The 24436-nt window shown below is 34.5% G+C and overlaps 1 protein-coding gene across 3 annotated transcripts; it reads left to right on the top strand.

Annotated features, from left to right (window-relative positions):
- The first annotated feature begins 2504 nt into the window (after positions 1-2504).
- On the top strand, positions 2505-24308 carry LOC149416111 (uncharacterized). Of its 3 annotated transcripts, none has more exons than XM_089641557.1 (9): positions 2505-2830; positions 11020-11154; positions 12703-13153; positions 15580-15815; positions 16484-16686; positions 20744-20860; positions 22054-22269; positions 22586-22802; positions 23013-24308. In XM_089641557.1, exons 1-9 carry the CDS (start codon positions 2726-2728, stop codon positions 23232-23234), a joined length of 1902 nt encoding a protein of 633 aa, XP_089497683.1. In that variant the 5' UTR covers positions 2505-2725; the 3' UTR covers positions 23235-24308. The 3 variants fall into 3 exon arrangements, with proteins under 3 accessions (XP_089497683.1, XP_089497685.1, XP_089497682.1); XM_089641559.1 differs by having other exon boundaries at positions 11017-11154; positions 15583-15815; XM_089641556.1 differs by having other exon boundaries at positions 11017-11154.
- The last annotated feature ends 128 nt before the right edge of the window (positions 24309-24436 follow it).

The following is a 24436-nucleotide window of genomic DNA, read 5'->3' as shown; positions in this document are numbered from 1 at the left end:
GGGGAACATTGTCAATAGAGGTGATTTGCAAGGTGCTATTATTTTATTTACTATATTAATGCTTGAATTAATTTTTTTGTTGATTTCTAATGTTTCTAATGCGCACAAATTAAAATATTTATTAATGTTAGAATGTTTAAACTTAGTTTTATCCCGGTTGAAGCTATGGCCTGTCTCTATCAAATGATTAGCGAACTCGGAGAAATTATTATTTTTTAAACATAGTTCGTGTTCCCTAATTCTGGTTTTGAAATTTCTTGTAGTCATACCTACATACTGCGAGTTACAATCATTACACTCTAAAGTGTATATCCCATTTTTATCTAATTTATTCGAAACATCCTTGTGATTAAATAAGTTTTTTTATTTTAGAATTGGTGTAAAAAGCTGTCGAAATATTAACTGGTAACATGCGGGATATTTTTAAGGACAAGTCGCCTGTATAAAGAAGTTTTTTATATATTAGATTTTTACTAGATTGAGTGTTATTATCACCACTATAAATGTACTTTTTAGAAAATATTTTGGTTTGTTTCTTATTAACTAAACGATTAATTATGTCAGGTTTATATCCGTTGTTTAGAGCTATTTGTTTTATAATGTTAATTTCATTATTGAAATTCTCAATATTTAAAGGGACATTAATGGCTCGATGTATCATTGAGTTGAAGGAGGCGAGTTTATGGGACAAAGGATGAATTGAAGTAGAAGGTATAACACAGTCAGTGTGCGTAGGTTTTCTATAGATGTTAAAAACACACTTATTATTATCTAAACTGATGTTTAAGTCTAAAAAATTTAAATTGTTATTATCGTTATGTTCCAGTGTAAATTTTATATTTTGGTGAATGTTATTATGTTTTCTCACTTTTATTAATATTTTCAAAAAAGTACATTTATAGTGGTGATAATAACACTCAATCTAGTAAAAATCTAATATATAAAAAACTTCTTTATACAGGCGACTTGTCCTTAAAAATATCCCGCATGTTACCAGTTAATATTTCGACAGCTTTTTACACCAATTCTAAAATAAAAAACTTATTTAATCACAAGGATGTTTCGAATAAATTAGATAAAAATGGGATATACACTTTAGAGTGTAATGATTGTAACTCGCAGTATGTAGGTATGACTACAAGAAATTTCAAAACCAGAATTAGGGAACACGAACTATGTTTAAAAAATAATAATTTCTCCGAGTTCGCTAATCATTTGATAGAGACAGGCCATAGCTTCAACCGGGATAAAACTAAGTTTAAACATTCTAACATTAATAACTATTTTAATTTGTGCGCATTAGAAACATTAGAAATCAACAAAAAAATTAATTCAAGCATTAATATAGTAAATAAAATAATAGCACCTTGCAAATCACCTCTATTGACAATGTTCCCCGTTATTTTGACTCCTCCCTCCATTTCCCTCTCAACCCCCTCCCCCTCCCTCGAATCCCCTCCCACCAAAGAACCAAACTAAATAAAACCCCATATTTCTGCACTTAAAAATTTAGTTTTAAAATAGCTAGTTAATGACACGGACGTGTCGACAAATGTACATTGTGAATAAAAAAACTCATTAAAAACAAAAAATAGATTATGCTTCTCTAATCTCTAAATAGTATAAAATAAAATCGCTATCCGTGTCTGTCTGTTTGTGCGTTCAGTTATTCTAAACTACGCAACAGATTTTTATAAGGTTTTTACTATCATTTAGAGAATTTCTTCCGAAATTTTTACAAGTATAATACGTATGCATATTATATTTTTAGAAAGTAGAGAAAGGTCGATGTTTTATAATCAAGTCGAAAATATATATTTTCTGGCACTACATTGCACACACTGGCTAAACCTCATGAGATACATCACAATAATGTACTACGGAAAAGACCTACAGAAAAGTCCGCGATGGTATATTTTTATCTCATAAGGATAACCACCCATCAACGCCGGGTACACGTCATTTAGAAATTCAATAAATAAATGGATTCAATTTAACTGTTAAACATAGTATCAAGCATTACGAACAGATGGTTGATGGTTGTAAAACCCTTCCTAAAAGATTAACCTCAAAAAGCCTGGCTGGAGTTATTCAAAAACCATCTGCGGAGTAAGGCGGTAGATAAATGAAATATGCCAAATTCTACATAATTTTTTTAATGACATCTCATTTATTGTCTCAACAAATACCCAAAAAATCATATGCAGTTATATCTGCATTGACAACACACAAATTAATATCATTTATTACAATAAAAGTTCATTATGCACCGCTTTGCGTACAAACTATTTCAAAAGTTTGTTGTACAAGATGGCTGCCATGCAAAAAATTCTCATCAATTTTTCCTAACCATAGATTTGGCTTCAATGCCATGTCCTAAAAACCATTGAAATCTGAGTAAGGTCTCGATAATGACGTACTTTAAATATGCCACTGGCTACGAAACTTTAGCGAGTGAACAGCCATAATATAGAAGAAGAAGACTACGTGGAAAGTTGGGCTGTCAGCTGTCAGTCAGTGGTCGCTGTTATTTTACAGATAATAATAAAGATTTCATGTTTAAATAGTGATTAAATATTAGAAATAAATACATTACAATATGTTTTAAATTGTCATTCATTTATTGTGGTTTCATTAAAACTAAAGCGGATTTTAACTAAGTGAAAGAAATGTACTTCTCGCGTTTGGTTTGAAATTTAGTACCGAGTGGAAAAAATTATATTAAATGTTTGATCTACGTATTTGTCGATGTTGTCTGTCTACAGAAGCCCAAGAATTGCCCCCTGGGAACAGCTATGGCCACATTCTAGGCATTCTGACAGGGAATGAGGTAATAATCTTTTATTTACGTATTTTTCTGTATATTTACCGTTTTTTCGTTTGCATATTTAATCTCTTTAATATATTTTTTGGTAATGTTTCCTTACTCCACTCACCGCTAAATACACCCAAATTATTGAACTAACACTTCGTTTCAACTTAATTAATACAAGAAACAACTATTGAAGTCGGTGGAGATGGAAAAACATGCGCAAAATAGGTTAAGGCGATGCACTACGTCGTGTAATATTTTGAATCGAGCCGCTATCAAACATGGCCAAAAAGTGCCTTTTATTTTATTTTGTGGATGTTCAGGCACAAATATTTCAATGTTTTTCGATCATTTTATAAATAACTTAATTTGCCACATTGTACAATAAAACCAAAACCGAAAATGGGTTCGTAAGTAGGAGATATTGAACTTTAAAGCAGTTTTCATAGGCCTGTACATTATTTTTTTCTGGGCTTATAAAAAGACTTATCTAAAAAATACTCGATTATTTCAAAGGCCAAGATGTATTCTACTCGCAGTATTTCATTAAAGCATCTGAAACATTTCTAGGCGACCAAATTTTCAAACCAAAAACACATGATTTTAAATTACTACATAGTGCATCGCCTTAATAGATTCTTTCTTTGGGTGATTTAAATAATTGGTAATTATTTTAATAACTGGCACACTTTTTGGCACAGATTTTGGAAATTACGCATTGTTTCGATAATTACTACGAGAAACAACTATTTACATGGACAAATTAGTAATTCATGGTATTTAGATCAAACGAAATTTTCGCAGGTGTCACTACATACAAAAAGTACAAAATGGCGGCAAAGGGATCGTTTTATAAGTTTGAACTTTGAATATAAATGTAATTATTTTTATTCTTTTACCACCTCTCTCGACGTAAATCGTTGTATCTTACAGTAATCAAATTGAAACGAAGTGTAATTTCCATAATATTTTCCTTTTAAAAGTACGTCAGTTATTGAAATATTTACCCATCTTTTAATAAATATATTTGGTAATGTTTCTCTTGTTACTCTTCTCATTGTGTACATACATTCATACACACAAATTATTGAAGTAACACTTCGTTTCAACCAAATTATTACAATAAACTACTATTAAAGTCGGGCGAGATGGAAAAACTTGCACAAAATAGGTTATTATTTCTTATTTTGGGTTATTTAAATAATTTGTGCGAATTAAGATTGAAGTGGAACCTTTTGGAAAATGTCACTTCGTACTAACAAAATCCAACATGGCGGCAAAACATCTTTCGTCACGGGAAATTTAAAAAATGTAATTTTAATGCATCTTTTACGATCTCCCCCGATGTTAATAGTTGTTTTCTTGAAGTAAAATAATCTTTTTGGACTAAACTACATCAATTTTTAAAATTTAGCACTCTAATGCACTCAAAAGTCACGAGCCGCCACTGGTCACTTGGTGACTGATTTGATTCATTATTTGTTTGTTATTGTTTATATGTTTAGGTGTCATTCGGCCGTCTTCTCAGTCCCTTTACATTAGTACCCGTGAGTCAATTTGACGATGATGAGATAATGACATTCTAAGCTACAAGCTATATAGTTTATCTGCCGCGTGCGGAGATCATACAACATACATCTCGCAACATTTCTAGCGTCTTTACAGCACTCGGTTTTAGTGGATTCTTTACTGACCAGTGGGACGGCTGCCTAACTCACTGACTATACTGCCATCTAGCTTGCTAACTATTTTACTAGTCACTAGTGTTAATTATTGTTGTTTTAGAACATTTTTGTCGTCCCTGTGTCTATTCTAGCGTCCGTTGCATGTGTTTCTGTTCGTTGCGTTCCGACACCCTTTTTGTTTGAATAAATTAACAAAGTGGAGTCTTCACGCAAGCGTAAATATGACGCTTCAATTTCATTGCTCCGAGAAATGGCCGTACGATGGACGCCTAGACGCTCAGCAGCGCGATCGGTGATGAAGTGTGCCTGACTGCTGGAATCGATCAACGCGCGCAAAGTTTGAAACCTGCCGGAAGAATCACGAATACCAACATTGGCAGTAGACAAGAGTATCACGAATCTATCATGATTAGTAGACGTGGGGTGTTGACTCCGTTCTTCTAAGGAAATATTTTTATCTCTATGGAGGAGGGTATGTTGTTTTTTCTGACATTTCTGACATCTGAATATAGACTGACATTCCTTCAGCTGATGCGAAGTCCGCAGACAATTGAAACACCAATGGTGTGTTTTGGTAAATTGTATGCTATCCTGAACCGGCTTTAGCGTGAGTGTCTTGCATTTGGAGATTGAATGGTCTTCCCCGCAACAAGAGCACTTGAGAAGATTGATCGAGAGCGATGACTCTTCTGCTTCAGGTTCATTCTTTGCATCACACATAAACGATGGCGTATGTTTATTGACAGCCTGATCAGATTTCCGTGCAGGAGATTTGTATGTTTGAACCTACAGCCTGGTGTTTGTTTGCACGATCAGGAGATGAAAAATGGTGATCTCTTACAAGAGCTTCACACTTCTGGTATAGAAAATCTTTGAGTTTCTAATACGACGGTAGCTCAGTAGGAGATTGCAGCTGTTCGAAGGTGCACCTCGTTGGTGAATCCAACTTTGACAACATCATATAGCACAACACAAAGTCCCAGTTGTCTGTGGGGAGATCCAGTTCCTTTAGAATGGTTAAATCTTCGTTAAAGACGTCGAAAACTCAACGGAACTCAATAGGATCGTTGGGTGGAAAATTTAAGTATTTCCCGCCAACGTCTGATTAAAATTAACGTCTGATACGCTTCGATGTAGTGAACTCCCTGGATTGAAAATGTGCAAATTAATCCTAAAGCCTCTCCAGATAAACTTGAAAACAAATTCTGCATACGCTCAACGTTTGACAACGATTTATTTTCATAAATTAGAGCGTTGAACATATCGTAGAATTCGGTCCATTGTTTTACATCTCCAGAAAATATTTTGGAAATTTTACGAAAGATCGATACCGGTGTTTGTTTGATCGAAATACCTGTTTTAATTTTAAGCACATTTTGTACTTATGCACTATAAACTGCCGCTTTCACTAATTGGACATTTGCCTGGTTTTTGGGGTGATTAGTGAGAGAGTACTGCATAATCTTTATATATAAAAATGAATGTTACCCACAGACATAGGAATTAATAGACGAGAAGATAATGGCGAGGGGTAAAATCAACTGTTGAAGAACGAAGGGAGTGAAGCTGACTGTGATTCGTCAATAAATCAATCTGACAGTAAATAGGCATCTCGCATTATAATATCACCATTTACTTCTTAAAAGTAAAATCTGCTTTTGAATGAATAGACATTTTTACATGGGAGCGCAAATTACTCGTCACGTTATGAACAAATTTGCGAAGTCCAAATTCGGCAAAAAAATTCGGTTCTATATTCAGAGTCGAATATTTCGTTTAAGTATTTAGTTAAGACACTTTTATAAATGTTCATAATTTACTTCCCAGCAACCAACCAGCTTTGTGTTTCGCGTCCAGACGTTTCTCGATGTGATAGTAACAACTGATTCATATTATACGATGTGAATATGCCTTAAAATAAAGTAAAATAATGCTTATATATGGAATGTAATACGACAATTGGGTTTATTCTCTTTTTCACATATATTTTTACAAGTTTTCATAGTACAAGTCAACATTTTGCCGTGTTATTTAGTAAAATGAACCGATGATGCCTCGACCATAGTTCGCACAAGAATGATGACGTCACGTTTTCAAATTTCACTTGAGGCCATACGCGAGCACAGCCGGCTCCAATGGAACCGGTATGGGGAGTGGGGATAATACGCTTTTAATCACTTAGGGCAGGTCTACTAATATTCATATGTCTATGATGTTACCCCAATTAAGAGAATAATTATAACCGAGAATTCGTACGGAGCTCGTGGTGTAACGAGGGGGGCAGTAATCAACCGCGGGGTTAGGATGCTAGATACAGAATGAATTCTGCTAGTCACGGTTATCCGGTACTTGTCTAGCAGTGATGCCAGTGGTATAAAATATTGTCAAATTAAAGCAGTCCTTCTACAGCCTTCTGCACTGGAATGAGATATGGAGTCGAATTAAAGTCGACTTAAGGGGGGGCTAGGGTTAATTCGTACGAAAAAAGGCATTTTTTTGTGAATTATTTGTGACAACCATAGACATATGAATATTAGTAGACCTGCCCTAAGTGATTAAAAGCGTATTATCCCCACTCCCCATACCGGTTCCATTGGAGCCGGCTGGGCTCGCGTATGGCCTCAAGTGAAATTTGAAAACGTGACGTCATCATTCTTGTGCGAACTATGGTCGAGGCATCATCGGTTCATTTTACGAAATAACACGGCAAAATGTTGACTTGTGATATGAAAACTTGTAAAAATAGATGTGAAAAAGAGAATAAACCCAATTGTCGTATTACATTCCATAAGTAAGCATTATTTTACTTTATTTTAAGCTTATTCACACCGTATTATATGGATCAGTTTTAGAAACATATACTATCACATCACAATGTAGCGATTCTCAAGTGTGCTCATCTTTGTTTACTGGGGTAAGTAAATTATGAAACATTTGTAAAAGTGTCTTAACTAAATACTCTGAAACTAACTACGACTCTGCAAACAGAAGAAATTTACTTTGCCGAATTTGGACTTCGCAAATTAGTTCATAACGTGGCGAGTAATTTGCGCTCCCATGTAAAAATGTCTATTCATTCAAAAGCAGATTTTACTTTTAAGAACTAAATGGTGATATTATAATGCGAGATGCCTATTTACTGTCAGATTGATTTATTGACGAATCACAGTCAGCTTAACCCCCTTCGTTCTTCAACAGTTGATTTTACCCCTCGCCATTATCTTCTCGTCTATTAATTCCTATGTCTGTGGTGACAAAATTAATAATAAAATTTCTTTATTAAATCTAATAGGACAGTAAAGTATGACATTTTAAGAATGTTGTATAAAATTTTCACGGAGAAATATTAAAAAACACGGCAATGGCAGCAATTATTCGGACGTGTCTCAAAAAAAATTAGAATGGCGGTGCCCCTCATAACTCGGTGCTGGGTCATCTGAAATCAAAAAATCAAAGTTCATTCGTTAGATAATAGTTTTTCCCAGGTAACGCTGGGAGGGATTTTCTAAATTTTAATTTTTCACTTTTTTGGAACACTTTGAAGGGAAAAACGCTATTTTAGTGAAAAAAAATCGGCTAATTTGTTATTGTAAAATAATAATTATTAACAAATTTGAAAAAAACACTCCAGCGTTACCTTGTAAATTATGTACAAAAATAGTTTTCAAAATTTCAAAAGGATCGGTGCAGTAGTTTTGAAGTTATGACGGTCACCGACTTTGAAAACGTGAGTTGTGGGAAAAACGCTATAAAGTTTTGAACACTAAAAAATCTGGTATTAAACGTTTATAAGCAAATTTTATCGGCTTACCTCACACTGAATCATCAATGCCAGGTCCATAAAGGATGTTGCTATCATCCATGATGTCTAAAGCACCTTTTTGCTCCTGTCTACGATGAATCCTGCCTTCTTTAGTTTGTTTCTCAGCTTCCTGCTCTGCTCGGCTTATACGTATGGTCGGGTAGGGATTAAAATCCGACAGGTATAAAAATACTCGTAACTTCGTCAATTTTGCTCCAATCAACTTGAAATTTGAACACAATATTCTTAACATATTAAGCATTTATTTAAAAAAAAAAATAAAAAAATGCAAAAAAAAAAATTTAAAACCCTAGCCCCCCTTAATATAGTTTTTCAACAGTAACAATGTGGTATGATACTACATGAAGTGAATGGTGGAAGAAAAAGTCGGGGATGCTCAAGATATATATATTTTTTTTTTTTAAAAAGAAAGACAAACATTCCCGGTTACGAATAACCTGACAATATTTGAAAATCCCCTACTACCACCACAGTTAGCTGAAAATTTTGCTTGTGTTGTGATGGAGGACTTAGCCAGCCAAGGAATTGAATACACTACGCCTGGGTGGTCAACTCGGCCGCCGACCTGTACAAAATATATTTATAATTGTAATCTCACCAAAGAAGAAACTGGTTCTTGTGCTTGGTGAGCGAGTTACACTAATTATAAGGAAAATAGAATAAAATTATGCAATAGGTAAGTATATATATAATAGGAACAATTAAAACTTCTGGATCATCTACATGTGTAGGTGTACATATAATAATAATAAGAATTCATTCCAGAATGTATGCAGGGGTAGTGCAATGCAACCACAGACATAGGAATTAATAGACGAGAAGATAATGGCGAGGGGTAAAATCAACTGTTGAAGAACGAAGGGAGTGAAGCTGACTGTGATTCGTCAATAAATCAATCTGACAGTAAATAGGCATCTCGCATTATAATATCACCATTTAGTTCTTAAAAGTAAAATCTGCTTTTGAATGAATAGACATTTCTACATGGGAGCGCAAATTACTCGCCACGTTATGAACTAATTTGCGAAGTCCAAATTCGGCAAAGTAAGGCAGCTTCTATTTTCAGAGTCGTAGTTAGTTTCAGAGTATTTAGTTAAGACACTTTTACAAATGTCTCATAATTTACTTACCCCAGTAAACAACGATGAGCACACTTGAGAATCGCTACATTGTGATGTGATAGTATATGTTTCTAAAACTGATCCATATAATACGGTGTGAATAAGCTTAAAATAAAGTAAAATAATGCTTACTTATGGAATGTAATACGACAATTGGGTTTATTCTCTTTTTCACATCTATTTTTACAAGTTTTCATATCACAAGTCAACATTTTGCCGTGTTATTTCGTAAAATGAACCGATGATGCCTCGACCATAGTTCGCACAAGAATGATGACGTCACGTTTTCAAATTTCACTTGAGGCCATATGCGAGCCCAGCCGGCTCAATGGAACCGGTATGGGGAGTGGGGATAATACGCTTTTAATCACTTAGGGCAGGTCTACTAATATTCATATGTCTATGAATGCAACACATTCCATATTTTAAATAATATACATAATAGGAGTTAGAACAATAATAATAATATAAAGATGATTCCGATAGTCACAAAAAAGCGGAATTTAAGTGAAAAAAGATAAAATATAAACACAAAAATGAGTATGAACAGCCATTTATGGAGGATATTTGCACATCTCCCCTCTCCAGAGGGCCATCAGAGGGGACTCCATCCAGGCAACCATGGCAGTGATGATTTTGTTAATTTATTTGGCATTGTCTGCGCCATAAGCTTCCCATGTGATGGCGGAGAAGCGCTCTGAAAGAGTGTACTCGTCCCTCCAGGAACATATCCGTGGCGCTGCAGTATCTTGGTAGAAGGAATAGTTGGCGATAAGCATTATTGTAAGCGACTTTTAGCTTATGCCATCGGGATGCAGTGTAATCCACCCACAGTTCTGACGTGTACAACGAAGTGCAAAATGCGTTGAAAAGTATCTTTTTCACGTTTGTACTGCAAAAGTGAAAACACCTTGACAGCATACCTGCTCTAACGGATATCGCTCTTCTTCGCCTTTCCATATCCTCGATGTCTTTCAGGTTGTCTGTGATAACATGTCCCAGGTATTTGACGCTACGACTAACATCCATTTTCATATATAGGATTCTGTTACATACTAAATGTTGAGCAATTAAGAGAATAATTAGAAACATCTAAATAAAGTAGAGATGAATATAGACTGATAATAAATATAAAAAAGGGAAAAACAAGCAATTATTTAGTTAAATATTCCTGAGAAGTATAACTTCAGTTTTAGTTTCAGTTTGTTGATATCTTTTAATTTCTATATTTCAATCGGAAGTTTGTTGAAATACTTTATTCCTACATAGATATATATAATTGTTTTGCATTAGTTTGGTATTAAATTTTGGTATTTTGATGTTGTATTGATGTCTTTTCGATAGGTTGGTTTATATACTTGATTCAAATAATTTTCTGTTTTAAAATGGCATGAAGTGACGAAGAAAGAAGTGTAACGAGAATGTATGACTTGAAAGTGAATGGTTCAAGAGGTCGAGGATGCTCGAGGAAGACACGGCACGATCAAGTGAAACAGATACTTATTACAATGCAATAATATTATTTTCACCGTAAAATGCAAAATCATGTTTGAATGATTATTTAATTGTTTTTAGCAGGAGATGGCAGAAGCCATGTTGTGGCTGTGTCATTACTGCCGTCACACAGTGCGCAGAATCTCACAGTTCCGAGATATGTGTTGGAAGGCAAACAATGCACTCAAGGAGTACTCCAACAGACACACTGACCCACAGGTATTTATTTTATATTGTATTTTCTTTTAAATGTGAGCGCTTAACAACAGCGAAAACCCTCGACTCAGTTCGAAATTCGTCAAAATGCCAAAAAAAGTAAAATTTACTAGATGTAAAATTAAAACGACTTCAATATATTGGTCAAATTTTAAAGAGCGACAAAAATACAACATATTTTCCTGGAAGACGAAGTAGAAGCCTATGTAATGTCAAATCTATATGGATGGTTCACGTGCTGTTCCACGTGCTGTCTGCAGGTTGAACATTGCCATGGCGATAGCCAACGGAAGGAGAGGGCACTATAAAAAGTTGATGTTTCAACTTTTTGACTCCTCTTTCACCTAGTACCTTCCTAAAATCTGAGATATTTTAGGACCTTTAATAGTATTTTGATGTACGAGTATATTACCTAGAAGGTTCCTAATAGATAATCTTTCACAGTTTCACAAAATTGGTACCTACTTATTTTTGTAAAATTCTACATCTATGCATTCATTGAATAAAAATCTCTCAAGAGTTACCTAAGTCGTAATATGCGAGTTTTTTCGTATTTTTAAAGAATGTATTGTACGACGCATTACTTATCCAATTACGGTACAAAATTTCCTATTTTGACATTCTTAACGTTTGAGAAGATAGTTATATGAAAACGGGCGATCCTTTTGACAGATTCTCCTATCTTTACAGAAGAATTGTAATCTTTGGAGCACAGGCGGGAATACTGTCTTGTTCTACCGGTATTTCAATTGAAGATGAGTACACAATGTCTATTGACATCATTTTAGAAGAGATGTGATATTACACAACGTCGTTTTAGAGGAGATGTGATATGACTCAACTTCGTTGTAGAAGGGGTGTAATATGACACAACGTCGATTGACGTCGTTTTAGAGGAGATGTGATATGACTTAACTTCGTTATAGATAATATGTGATATTACACAACGTCGTTTTAAAGGAGATGTGATATAACTTAACTTCGATCTAGAAGTGATGTTATATGACACAACGTCTATTTACGTCGTTTTAGAGGAGATGTGATATGATTTAACTTCGCTGTAGAAGAGATGTGATATGATACAACTTCGTTTTAGAGGAGATGTGATATGACTTATCTTCGTTGTAGAAGAGATGTGATATGACACAACGTCTATTCACGTCCTTTTAGAGGAGAAGTGAAATGACACAACTTTGTTTTAGAGGAGATGTAACATGATGCAATGTCTATTGAAATCATTTTAGACAAGATGTGATATGACACAGGGAAGTCAAGTTTTGTATGTAGCCTGTCTATTTGTGTCACAATGAAAACACTTCTGCACTTGATACTTCTGTACAAAACACATTTGAAAGCATGTGGTTTGTGTTAATGATGGTCTTTCAGCAGGGCAATACTGCGTGTGGCGAGTGTGTCTACAGCACTTTGAAACGTTCCTCAAATATTTAAACTTTTTTTCATTGTAAAATCTATTGACGAGTCTTTTTTTTAACAAAAACAGCATTATAAAAATGATCCCATTATTATTATACTTTTAATATTTGTTCACAGATGTCTCTGGAGAACTTCAAACATGAAAAAATTCAACTGAATGAGTTAACTATGTCAAACACTTTGAGCATTAATATTCAAACTGAAGACCTTATAAGCCCAACTCAGATTTTCTCCACTAGCCGGAATTCAAACCCTAGCAAGAATTACACGCAGGACATAAGCACCATCTCTGAATTAAAATACGATGTAAAATTGGAACCGGGGATCGATATTGAATTTGAGAAAGGAGAAAATATCAACGATTTTGAGTTGGAATCGAATGATTTTGAAACGGAAGATCGTTTGGGTTATTTTGATGATGGTTCGGATACAAAACACAAATACGATTCAGAAACGGAAAATATGGATGAATCTTTTGAGACGTATACGCCAATTAAGAAAAAGAATATTAAAAAAGTCAGGAGAGATGAATCCAAAGTGAAGCTGAAAAAGAAATTGAATGCAAAAGGTTTGTTTTATGCAACATTTATTTATTAATATTTTCAAATTATGTTCAATTAGACATGTTTTAACCAATGGTGTGTCAAACGTCACACCATTCGAGAAGTCGGGGACACCCGAGGAAGACATGGCAAGATCAAGTGAATCAGATACTCGAGTCGGGCCATGTCAAGAGTCAGAATAATAGAAGAACATACTTATTTATTTATTTATTATTTATTTAAGTACATAAAATAGGCATGGTGCCCAAAAATTTACATACATGGATGTTTAACCTTTCCTCATCTGTGGTGTGTATTTACTACACATTGCTTCTAATAACTTTAATAATTCTATAAATATAATAAATTTTGGGTTCAGATTTTAGGTATTCCTCCGCTATACATTTATGCACTGAATTAAAAAATAATATGTTACATGGTTTTCAAATTCAATTAAAAATCAGAGTTTTTTATTAAAAATCGGGAAGAAATACACCAATGCAACCAACCGTGTGATACTAAATACGCGAAGAGTGTGCGAGAAAATGACACGCTATTGATGTCCCGCTTTAATTCGCTATGCGGGAACATGAGACATCCACACTTGTGCAGTTGTAGTTTATGATTTAGACCATCGATACCTACGACCGCACAGCTGTGTTTGTGCCAGGCGCGCCACTAGCCAGTTGGCCGCGAACCGTCGTTAGATGTGGACCCCTCGCACGTTTCTTTAGCATCTGCCGATGGTTTTTTCATGTTTTCAGCAATTAAATTACAATTTTTATCACTTTTGATATAAAATATAATAAACATAATCGATGAGCTATGAATATTCATATTTTTCCGATATTAAATCGCTTATTTTGAGATGTGTATTGACTACACAGCACCGTAACGCGTGTATTTTTCTAGCACAGTAAGGGAAAGGTTAAATACATAATAATAACAAAATGATAATAACAAAAATAGTAACAAAAGGAAAATGTAAGTAATATTAATCTATTATAATAATATGTAAGCTAAATATGCAAGTAAATAACAAATAAGAATGGGTAAAAGGTAAATACAAATATGTTCATAAACGATTTGTTATTGTCACACCTGTACTGGTGAGACACTGATTAGGTAGGTACAATGGTACTTCTCTTTAAATAAAAGGGCTTCATCACAATATCAGCTTAATATATGATTAAAGGTAATACGTTTTTTTTGAAGTGTTTAAATTGGTCATTAAAAATGTCTATTTCATTATTAAAGCCATGTATAATGTTATGATTTCTTGATGTTCGCAGTACAGGGGAAAAATATCCTTTATTTGTGTGGTAGGCTTTAATATAGAAAATGTCTTTCATCCTCCTTGTTGATTTTCTTGATGGTATATTGATGTTAATTTGGGATAAAATGTTTTGTGTATCAACTGATGCATGTATAATTTTGTGTAGGAGCAGTACGTCAGAAAGTTTACGTCTGACCGTCAGTGAGTGTAGTTTATAGTGCAAAATTCGGTCATAATATGTTCCAAATTGACCAGATAAACCTTCACGATAAGCAATTACACGGGTTAGTTTCCTTTGTATGGATTCAATCCTATAATTATGAATCTCATAATTGGGAGACCAAATTGTTGATGCGTATTCGAGAATACTTCGCACAATTGATTTATATAATGTTAAAGTTAATTCTGTACTTTTAAAACAATTTGTGATTCTTAGCGTTAATCCTAATACTTGTGATGCACTTTTTGAAATTGTATTTACATGTTTATTGAAGCTAAGTGACGAGTCAAATGTCACGCCTAAGTCTTTGATTGAAGTTGTGTTTAGTAAAGGGATATTGTTAATGTGATATGTGTTTGAGAATTTATTAATGTTCTCTGTGAATGAAATTACGGCACATTTGTTTTCATTAAAATATAAATCATTTAGTGTGCACCATTCATGATGTGAATACATACTTCTAGGAGACGATGTATGAATGTGAATGAGGCAAGAAGTGTGTGTCAAGACCGAGTCGTTTGGCGGTACGTCCTTCTGCCTACCCCTGCGGGAAACGGCGTGATGGTTAGTTTAATCATTTGTCCGTTCGACCATGCACGCTGGAATGTTTTGCAATGCGATTTTAACCTTTATACTTTAAAAAATGTATAGAGTACAAAATCAGAATCGCTTGCGCTAATAACACTATCGATTCTACTTTTTAAAATTCATCTATTTTCACCTTTGTTTTTGGCTATAAATTAATGCAAATCTTTGAAGCGGAAATTAACCCACTTCTCGACATCAGATCAAGCTGAAACTCTACAGATAGACTCATTGTCAATGACAATGTATTCTATCAACTTTTGGTGGCAATCACGTATACCATTATGATGTTAGTAGAATTAATTCAAATATGTTATTTCGTAACTCGGGAATAGTCAACTTCAATTAATTTTTTTTTTTTTAATTTTCAGCAGTCGTACAAACTGAAAAGTCATCTTCATCCAGTGCCAAGAAGAAAAAATCCAGTTCAAGCAGTCAGAAAGAAAAGAACATGGCCATCACCCTTACTTTTGAGGAGCAGATAAAAGAAAAAGAAGATAGAAGACAGGACAAGGATTATATCGCCTCCCCCTTTAAATGCGAGCACTGCGTTGTGTTTTTCAACCACCAATATCTTCTAGATGACCATATGAAGAAGCATTGCGAGGTAATTAATAACCTTTTGGGTGTTTTTCACTGTCACATTTGACATTGTCACATTTGGAGTTGTCAATTTGACATAGTGACATTTGACATTGTCACATTTGACATAGTCACATTTGACATTGTCACATTTGACACTGTCACATTTGACATTGTTACATTTAACATTGTCACATTTGACATTGTCCATTTGAAATTTTCACATTTAACATTGACACATTAGACAGTTTCACATTTGACAGCGTCATTGTCACACACATTGTCGCATTAGACATTTTCACATTTCACATCGACACATTTGATAGCGTCACATCTGATATTGTCACATTCGATAGTGTCACATTTGACATTGTCACATTTGACGTTGTCACATTTGACGTTGTCACATTTGACATTTTCACATTTGAAATTTTCACATTTAACATTGACACATTTGACAGTTTCACATTTGACAGCGTCACATTTGCCATTGTCGCATTAGACATTTTCACATTTCACATCGACACATTTGATAGCGTCACATCTGACATCGTCACATTTGACATTGTCACATTCGACTTTTTCACGTTTGACATCATTGTCAGGTTTTTGACATGATATCACATTTATAACTGTCACAAATTACCTCGTCACACATTGACATGAGAATATTTTTTTATTTTGTTTATGAAGTCACGCGGCGAACTTGTCTGCGCTGTCTGCACGCAACGCTTCTCTGAAGCGAAGCCACTCTACTACCACAGCCGCAACCACGCCACGCGGCTGTCGTGCGGCGAGTGCGGCGCGCGCTTCCGCAAGACGATCGACCTGCGCGACCATCTCGATTGGCACAAGGGCACCACCTTCCCGTGCCACATCTGCCAAAAGCTGTTCACGTAAGAATACAAGTTAACTTGACCAATTTTCACTGAAATCCTAAGATTTTTACTTAAATATGAACAATGTATTTTATGTAAAAATAAATATTTAAATAAGGAATATTGAAATTTACAATTTTCCCAAAGAAACATCACTATTTCAATGATGGTTCTTTTTTCAAACTCTTTTCAGATAGGTAGGTACCACAATATTGAAAAAATGGACTAAAAAAGTTCAAATACACATAACCCATTTAGAATTTGTAAACTTAAAATGTTACTATGAAAATGGGCACCGTCTTAAAATGGAAACGGAACTTACAAATAAATTTATAGATATATACGGAGTGCAAAACTGTTGAGTTAAAACAGGCTTCGCTCAGTCAATTAATATTTTAACCTTTCAGGCCTCTGGTATATTGACCGCTTATCAATAAAATCCTAATTAATGGGATATTTCCGAAAACTAATAACTGTTTTTAAAATTTCAAATTAAATTAAAATTCAAATTTTATCATCTATATAAATGAAAATGTAAATATTCGTTTGTTTAAAATCTTATACCTCCGAAAGTTCTTCTCTGATTGATTTCAAATGTTGACACAATGTTGCATTTTAATACGCGTGTGTTTTTATGTACCTATATTATATAGATGTTACCTGAGAAAAGGTAAAAATATGTTTTAAAAAAAAAAAACAGCGCCATCTGTTGGACATAAAAGCAACACTCGCTATTGTTAAACGCGTGGCGGGGTACAGGTAGTTAGAATATCAAAATTTTGAAATCAAACTAACTAATTTCCCACCTACGTTTTTTCATCATAACACTCAACTAAAATTATTGATAAAGAAAAAAAAAACATATTTTATTAGACAAATGTATTATAAACATTTTTGCAATCTTACTTTTTTGTCGTTTCATATAAAAATATTAATAAAAAAATTAACAAAGTTTCAAAAATTTTTCTCAAATTGCGGTCGGAACCTTTGGTTTCATAGAGGTGTACATTTTAATAATTCTGGAGTTTACTTCTAGATTTGAATGTAAAGTTTGATATTTTTTCGTTATAACTCCGTTTAGTTCATATTTCTAACTATGATGATAAGGAAGACAACGATTTTTATAACACCATATGAGCTGTTCTGAAAATCAAATAAATTGACTACAGATTTGTTTGTGAAAAAACTGAATGAATTATTATTAAGGAGTTAATAAATTGAGATCAGCAGAAAATGATTCGATTCGTGAATTATTCCAAGAATTTAAAGTTTTGAAATTAACCAGAATCTATAAAAAAAGCATTACTTCAAATCCACAAAGAGAAACTAATGATAGAATCATTGAGCACTAGACCGAGAACCAAGGGACAGATGATAATCCCTAAACTCAATACAACAACGGCACAACACCCTTAAACATACTTGGCTATTTAATTAAATGATTTAACAAACTCCCTAAAGAAATACAAGCTGAAAGAAATGATGAAAATTTAAGAATAAACTTAAAAACAATTTACCTGAAAGTAATTTAATTGTGTTGTATATTATTATTAAAAAAAAATCAATATTTAGCGTTTAGAAATCTGTTATTCTGAACACATATCGTCGCTCTAGTTCGATTTTATCCAACAGACCAAAACATAAATCGGGAGAAATAGTGCTTCAAAGTTTTTTTTACGAAAAACGCATATACAGGGTTTTCCAATAAGAAGTGTTATTTTTGAATAGCCCACTATTTCAGTAGATGTTTCTTTTGAAGCTGTCATTTTTTGACATTTGACAAGTAGAAACTACGCCATTAATAAAAATGAAACGATACACGCTTCAACAACGCATTGAAATTATTAAAATTCACTTGAGTGAATCAAATGCAAATCATCTTGAGTGATGAGGCCCATTTCCACCTCGGTGGCTTCGTCAACAAGCAAAATTGTCGCATCTGGGGCTCGGAAAACCCAAGAGTTATTGTTGAAAAACCTCTATCCTCAACGTGTGACTGTTTGGTGCGGTTTATGGTCCGGCGGAGTCATTATACCTTACTTTTTCGAAAACGAGGCTGGAGCAACAGTTACGGTGAATGGATTGCGCTATCGAGAGATGAATAATGATTTTTTATGGCCGGAATTGGATGGTATTGATCTGGACAACGTTTACTTTCAACAAGACGGCGCTACATGCCACACAAGCAATGAAACCATTGATCTTTTACAAAAATAACTCCTCTTATTGGAAAACCCTGTACAATGAAATCAGCTCAATTCTAAGCTTACTTAAATGATTTAAAGTGATAGAAATTATTATTTTTAAGTAAAATTGGTTCCAAATGTTTAAAATTAAGCAGAAAACACGTTTTTCATTTGGATGTACGACAAAGTGTTGGATAAACACGCTTGGAATGTTGTTTAATTTTGATGGTCCTAAGATAAACAGCGTCTTGAAAACACTTTTTTTTTAACTTGTATCATATAAATAAATGATTTCTGAGAAGAACTGCATACTTAACTCAATTTCACCAAAAATGGTCTGTTGGACAAAAACGAACTAGAGCGACGCTATGTTCGAAATTTTAATGTTTATATGTATGGTAGTATGTATTCCTAAAATGATTTAAGGCGATGCCATACGTAGTAATGCAAAATCATGTGTTCTTGGTTTGAAAATTTGGTCACCTAGAAATGTTTCCGATGCTTTAATTAAATACTGCGAGTAGAATACATCTTGGCCTTTGAAATAATCGAGTATTTTTTAGATAAGTCTTTTTATAAGCCCAGAAAAAAATAATGTATAAGACCGATGAAAACTGCATTAAAGTTTAAAATCTCTTAATTACGAACCCATTTTCGGTTATAATTTTATTGTATAATGTGGAAAATTAAGTTATTTATAAAATGATCGAAAAAAAATTAAATATTTATGCCTGAACATCCACAAAATAAAATAAAAGTCACTTTTTGGCAATGTTTTTTTCATGCATAAATCAAAACAGGCGGATGGTGTTAAGCGGGAATTTAAACCTTATCGCCATCTACGTACGGGGTGTTATTGATAGCGGCTCGATTTAAAATATTACACGACGTAGTGCATCGCCTTAATGTTGAAAACTTAAAGACACTCCCTTCCTAAGCACGTGTGATTCTCAATTAGAGAGGTATTAATTAACAGCTTGTAACATATACTATATACTTATCCCTATGCAGATCATTTGAAATAACATACCGTTGTACATACTGATGGACGGTTGGTATATATTCTTTGCAATTTTCTTAATATTAACCCCCTCTGTCTGCTGTACTCTTACTGATATTCTTACTTACATAACACTATATGGTCGGGCATTTTACCGCTAAATTGGGGACGAAGCGCGGGGGTTTTTTTAGCGCCAAAATTAGACTTTCCGCAAAATATTCATATCTTTTGATCTATTTGATATTTTTCGATGAAACCTTCAGTGTTTTCCTTTAAAAAGATGTCTCTATTTATTTACTTAGCAATGTATGTGTAATTCCTTTTTTTATGAACAAAAACTATCTACTTTCTTGGGAATCATAGAAAAAACAGTATTTCACAATCGAAATAACATATCGAAATTTATTCATACAAAATTACAAGATTATTCAGAAATTTTCAATACATATAAAAAAAAACTATAACCTAATAGTGCTTCAATGTGTGATAGTGTTCGAAACACTTTCCTTTATGCAGGGGCACATTGCAAAACTTGCACATGTACCGTGTTTCACTGCGTAGTTTGTGAGCGGAACATACGTGACAATGATTTTATTTTTTTGTTGTGTTTCAAACTCATTGTATTGACAGGTAGATAGATCGGGTACCGCCGACAATAGAAAACACATGACCCCGCACCCATTTAGAACCCCTTGTTTACAAGTTTCCCGCTCTTTACCGCTTTGCGCTACAAAACGAGTAAACTCGTCTCCCGCGTCTTACTGTAAAAAGGCGTATGACGAGTTCTCGTTTCCCGCAAAGAATGTGTTAAATAAGTAAAAAAATCGGCGAAACATCCTAACCTAAAATGAATAACCTTTCGTAATCTGATGTCCTTCTTTTTCCCCAGGACAAGTTCTGCTTTGAAAATACACATCACTATCTTACACAAGGAGAAGGACAGGTTTAAGTGTGACCTTTGCGGAAAAGGATTCTACTGGAAGAAAGTCTTGAAGGACCACATTCTGTAAGTGTCATTTATTATATAGGCAGTTTTTACAGTTTAAAAGGGTCCGGACACGATCAATGTCAATTGTCAATGTGCTTATATCATTGATAATAAACATAGAAATGCGATTGACAGAATTTCAATCAACCTGTCAATATTTTGGCCCCAGTTGCTTTGTGGACGTCTGCGGGAACAGTTCCTAAAGTGTGAAAATACAGAGATAATCTTTTCGTTTTACTTCCCATAACTTTGTACAATTGCGATATAATACGGACATGTGTCTAGTGTGGTAGTCGGAAAGCATGTAAAAACCTGTATCCAAATATATTTTTATGAATAAAGAAAAAAAAAAAAAAAAAATTCAATTATTATTTTTTATTATTTATTATTATTACACGCCCTAATGGGCTTTTACACACTACAAAGTTTAATAGTAGAGTATCACGGTTATTATAAATTCTACAAAATTAAAACAATAAAGGAAATATAATACAACCAAAAAATAAAAAAATATTAAATGTTACAACAAAAGCATATAATAAAATAAGATACATTAGTAAAAATGATAAGAAGTCTCACATAAATAGATATTCAAAATAAAAATAAAAATATATATATTGCGGAAATTATAGATGTCTATTTGTGTCTCGATATATAAAAGAATTGAAATAAACAATATTTATATTGATTATTTTTAAGATGAAATATATCTCCCAGATCAGAGTATTTATTTCCGAGACTGTGAAGTCTTGGAATCGGGGAATTTTGAAAAGACAGTGTCCTGGTGTTGTAAAAATAAAAGGGTAGTAAATTTCGGCAAGATCTTTTGGGTATGTGGATGCTGATTAATTGGAGTAACTCAGGACAGTCAATTTTGTAATTAAGTATTTTATGTAGTACTATTAAATCTGTGTTTATTCTTCTTTCTGAAAGTTTTAATAGGGACAATTTATCTAGTAAGTAGTTATAATCAATGTTTTCTACAGGAATATGCAATTTATAGTTTATATACTTCAGGAACTTATATGCAAAACAAAATATCTTTCCACGATGAAACTGAATTGAGCTCGGTATATAGCAATGATTCTTAACTCCTCTCCTTCCTTTCCTTAAAAAAATATTAGTCTCACTGGCTCCAGACAATTGGGAGCAGTTGAAACTCTTGTGCGGTAATCACATCAAAAATAATAAATTTATCGTAATGTTTTCAGGAGACACGGAACGGTCCGTCCGCACCCGTGTCCGCACTGCCCCAAGGCGTTCTACACTCCGGTCGCCCTGCGTTCTCACGTTGCCCGTCACCTTGCCCTTCTTGACACTGAGGCGCAGCATTACTGCGTCGAGTGCAACAAACATTATAAGAGCCAGGCTATACTGCTCAAACACCTCAAATACTCCAAGAAGCATGCTGACCAAGCCACACAGAAGTAAGTACTACATCATTATCATTTCTGAGATTTCTTTAATCATAGAATGCATGGCTGATGTAAGCGTAATGCGTAAGTTTAAGAAAGGGATGCTTAGATGGTTTAGGCATGTAGAGCGAATGAACAAAGAAAGGAGAATATATGACAGAAGAAGTTGGGGTACCTGAGGAAGACATGGGCACGATCGTTTTGAGTCAAATACTTGATTCGGTCCATGTCAAGAGTCAGAATAACTTCTATGAGAAGATGCATACTCTGCGGGGAAACAGCGTGATGGCTAGTTTTTCATCATGGAACCGATGTAATCATGTTACAGGTACGTGTGTCCGCACTGTGAGCGTCGCTTCGTAGACCGCCCCTCACTGGCCTCGCACGTGAACACAATCCACGAGCGCGTGCCCACGGACACGTGTCTGGCGTGCGGTATGGCTTTCTACTCGCGGCAGGCGCTCAACAGACACGATCGCAGCGCGCATCAGGGCCGAGAGGCGCCACGCAATCACAAGTGCAGTTACTGCCATAAGGCGTTCAAGGTAATTTTATTTTTTATTTACTCTAAATGCTTACCAACACTTTTAGGTCATCTTTCGTGATGCTGCGTAGATGGTGTTTTTACCAGATAAAATGTTAGGTTTGATTAGCTTTAGCATATGCTGTGTTTTTCTATCATGATGGGTCTGCAATTCAATCTTTATCGAGTAATCACTTCCGATACTAACAACAAATCGATCTCTTTGTTACAGAGAAAGACAGCTCTAGAGGATCATATACGAACGCACACTGGCGAGCGACCCTTTGAGTGCGCCCTGTGCCACCTAAACTTCGCTCAGCGCACCACGCTCGACACGCACATCAAGATCGTGCACCTCAAGATCAAGCGTAACGTGCCGCTGCCCGCCAAGCCACTTCGACACGACTCCTGCAAGTTCGAAGAGCTCTCGAGACCGGGCAGTTCGGCCGATTAATAAACAATATAGTCCCTTATAATCCATTCTTCCCTGTTTCATCATCGTGTCAGAAATATGGAGATTTGCAAAGAATGGACGGCTAATATAAGCGTTATTAATAAGTTTAAGAAAGGTACAATTAGATGGTTTGTGCATGTAGAGCGAAATAACGACGAAAAGAGTGTAAGGAGACATGTGAACCTAACACTTGAGTTGGGCTATGACAAGAGTCAGAATAACAGAAGGACACACTTCTATGAGACGATGCATTAATGTGAATGAAGCACCAAGTATATGCAACCCGTCCTCGCCAGTTTCAGCCCTCGTCCTCGGTTAGTTAGTTAGTTTATCATCTTGGAACCGATGTTATCATGTTACAGGTACATGTGTATGCACTGTAAGCGGCGTTATGAGGACCGCCCCCCTCCCCTCCTTTAGACGGGTGTTACGCCTTTTTATTTTGGGCGGACTTTGCAGATCTTCATTTTTCTACTGCCAAGATGAATATATGACCAAAGTTTCAATGAATTCACGAATTTTGTTATTTATTCAGCTCCATTTTACCTGTATAAGGGTTGAAAAAGCAAGACGCCTTTCTCCATTGAAAAAAAAGTATAATTTTAGAGATATTTAGACACTGATTCCAGTAAAACAAATACTATTTTCAATTAGTATCCTCGCATTTACCACTGTGCATGGTATCAAATTTTTTCTTCGAAATAAGTTTTCGAAAATAAATTCTTCGAAACATCCCAATTCTTAGAATTTTAATTATTAACATTTGCAGATAAATAATCAAAAAATTTTAATTTAGAAAAACTGCCATTCGAAAAATATGTCCTTCGAATAATTGATTTCGAAGAATTGATTTTCAAAGAATTGATTTTCAAAGAATTTATCGTCCTGGTCAAACGAAAGAACGGCAAGAATTAGCATACTGTATGCTTGCCACTTTGAAATGTGTCTATAAGTGTTTATTTACAGTATCGTCCTGGTGAAAAACCAGGATTCAGAATTGAAAAGTCGCTTAAAACGCCGTGTTTAGTGACTAGATGTGAATAGCCGGGTACTTCTCAACCTTGTTCACTTCCTGATTCAGCCTCACCACAACATCTCAAATCGGGGATGCCATAGATCCACTGGCTCCGAGCAATCGGTACTCTTGAGCAGTAATCACATTAAAAAAAAAACAAATAAAAAGGGTAGGATTTATTTTATTA

Source organism: Hesperophylax consimilis, chromosome 17, assembly GCF_061612785.1.
Source record: "Hesperophylax consimilis isolate HC1 chromosome 17, BYU_Hcon_1.0, whole genome shotgun sequence".
Classification (NCBI taxonomy): Eukaryota; Metazoa; Arthropoda; class Insecta; order Trichoptera; family Limnephilidae; genus Hesperophylax; species Hesperophylax consimilis.
Note: the sequence above shows the minus strand (reverse complement) of the source record. Positions and strands in the feature narration are given on the sequence as shown.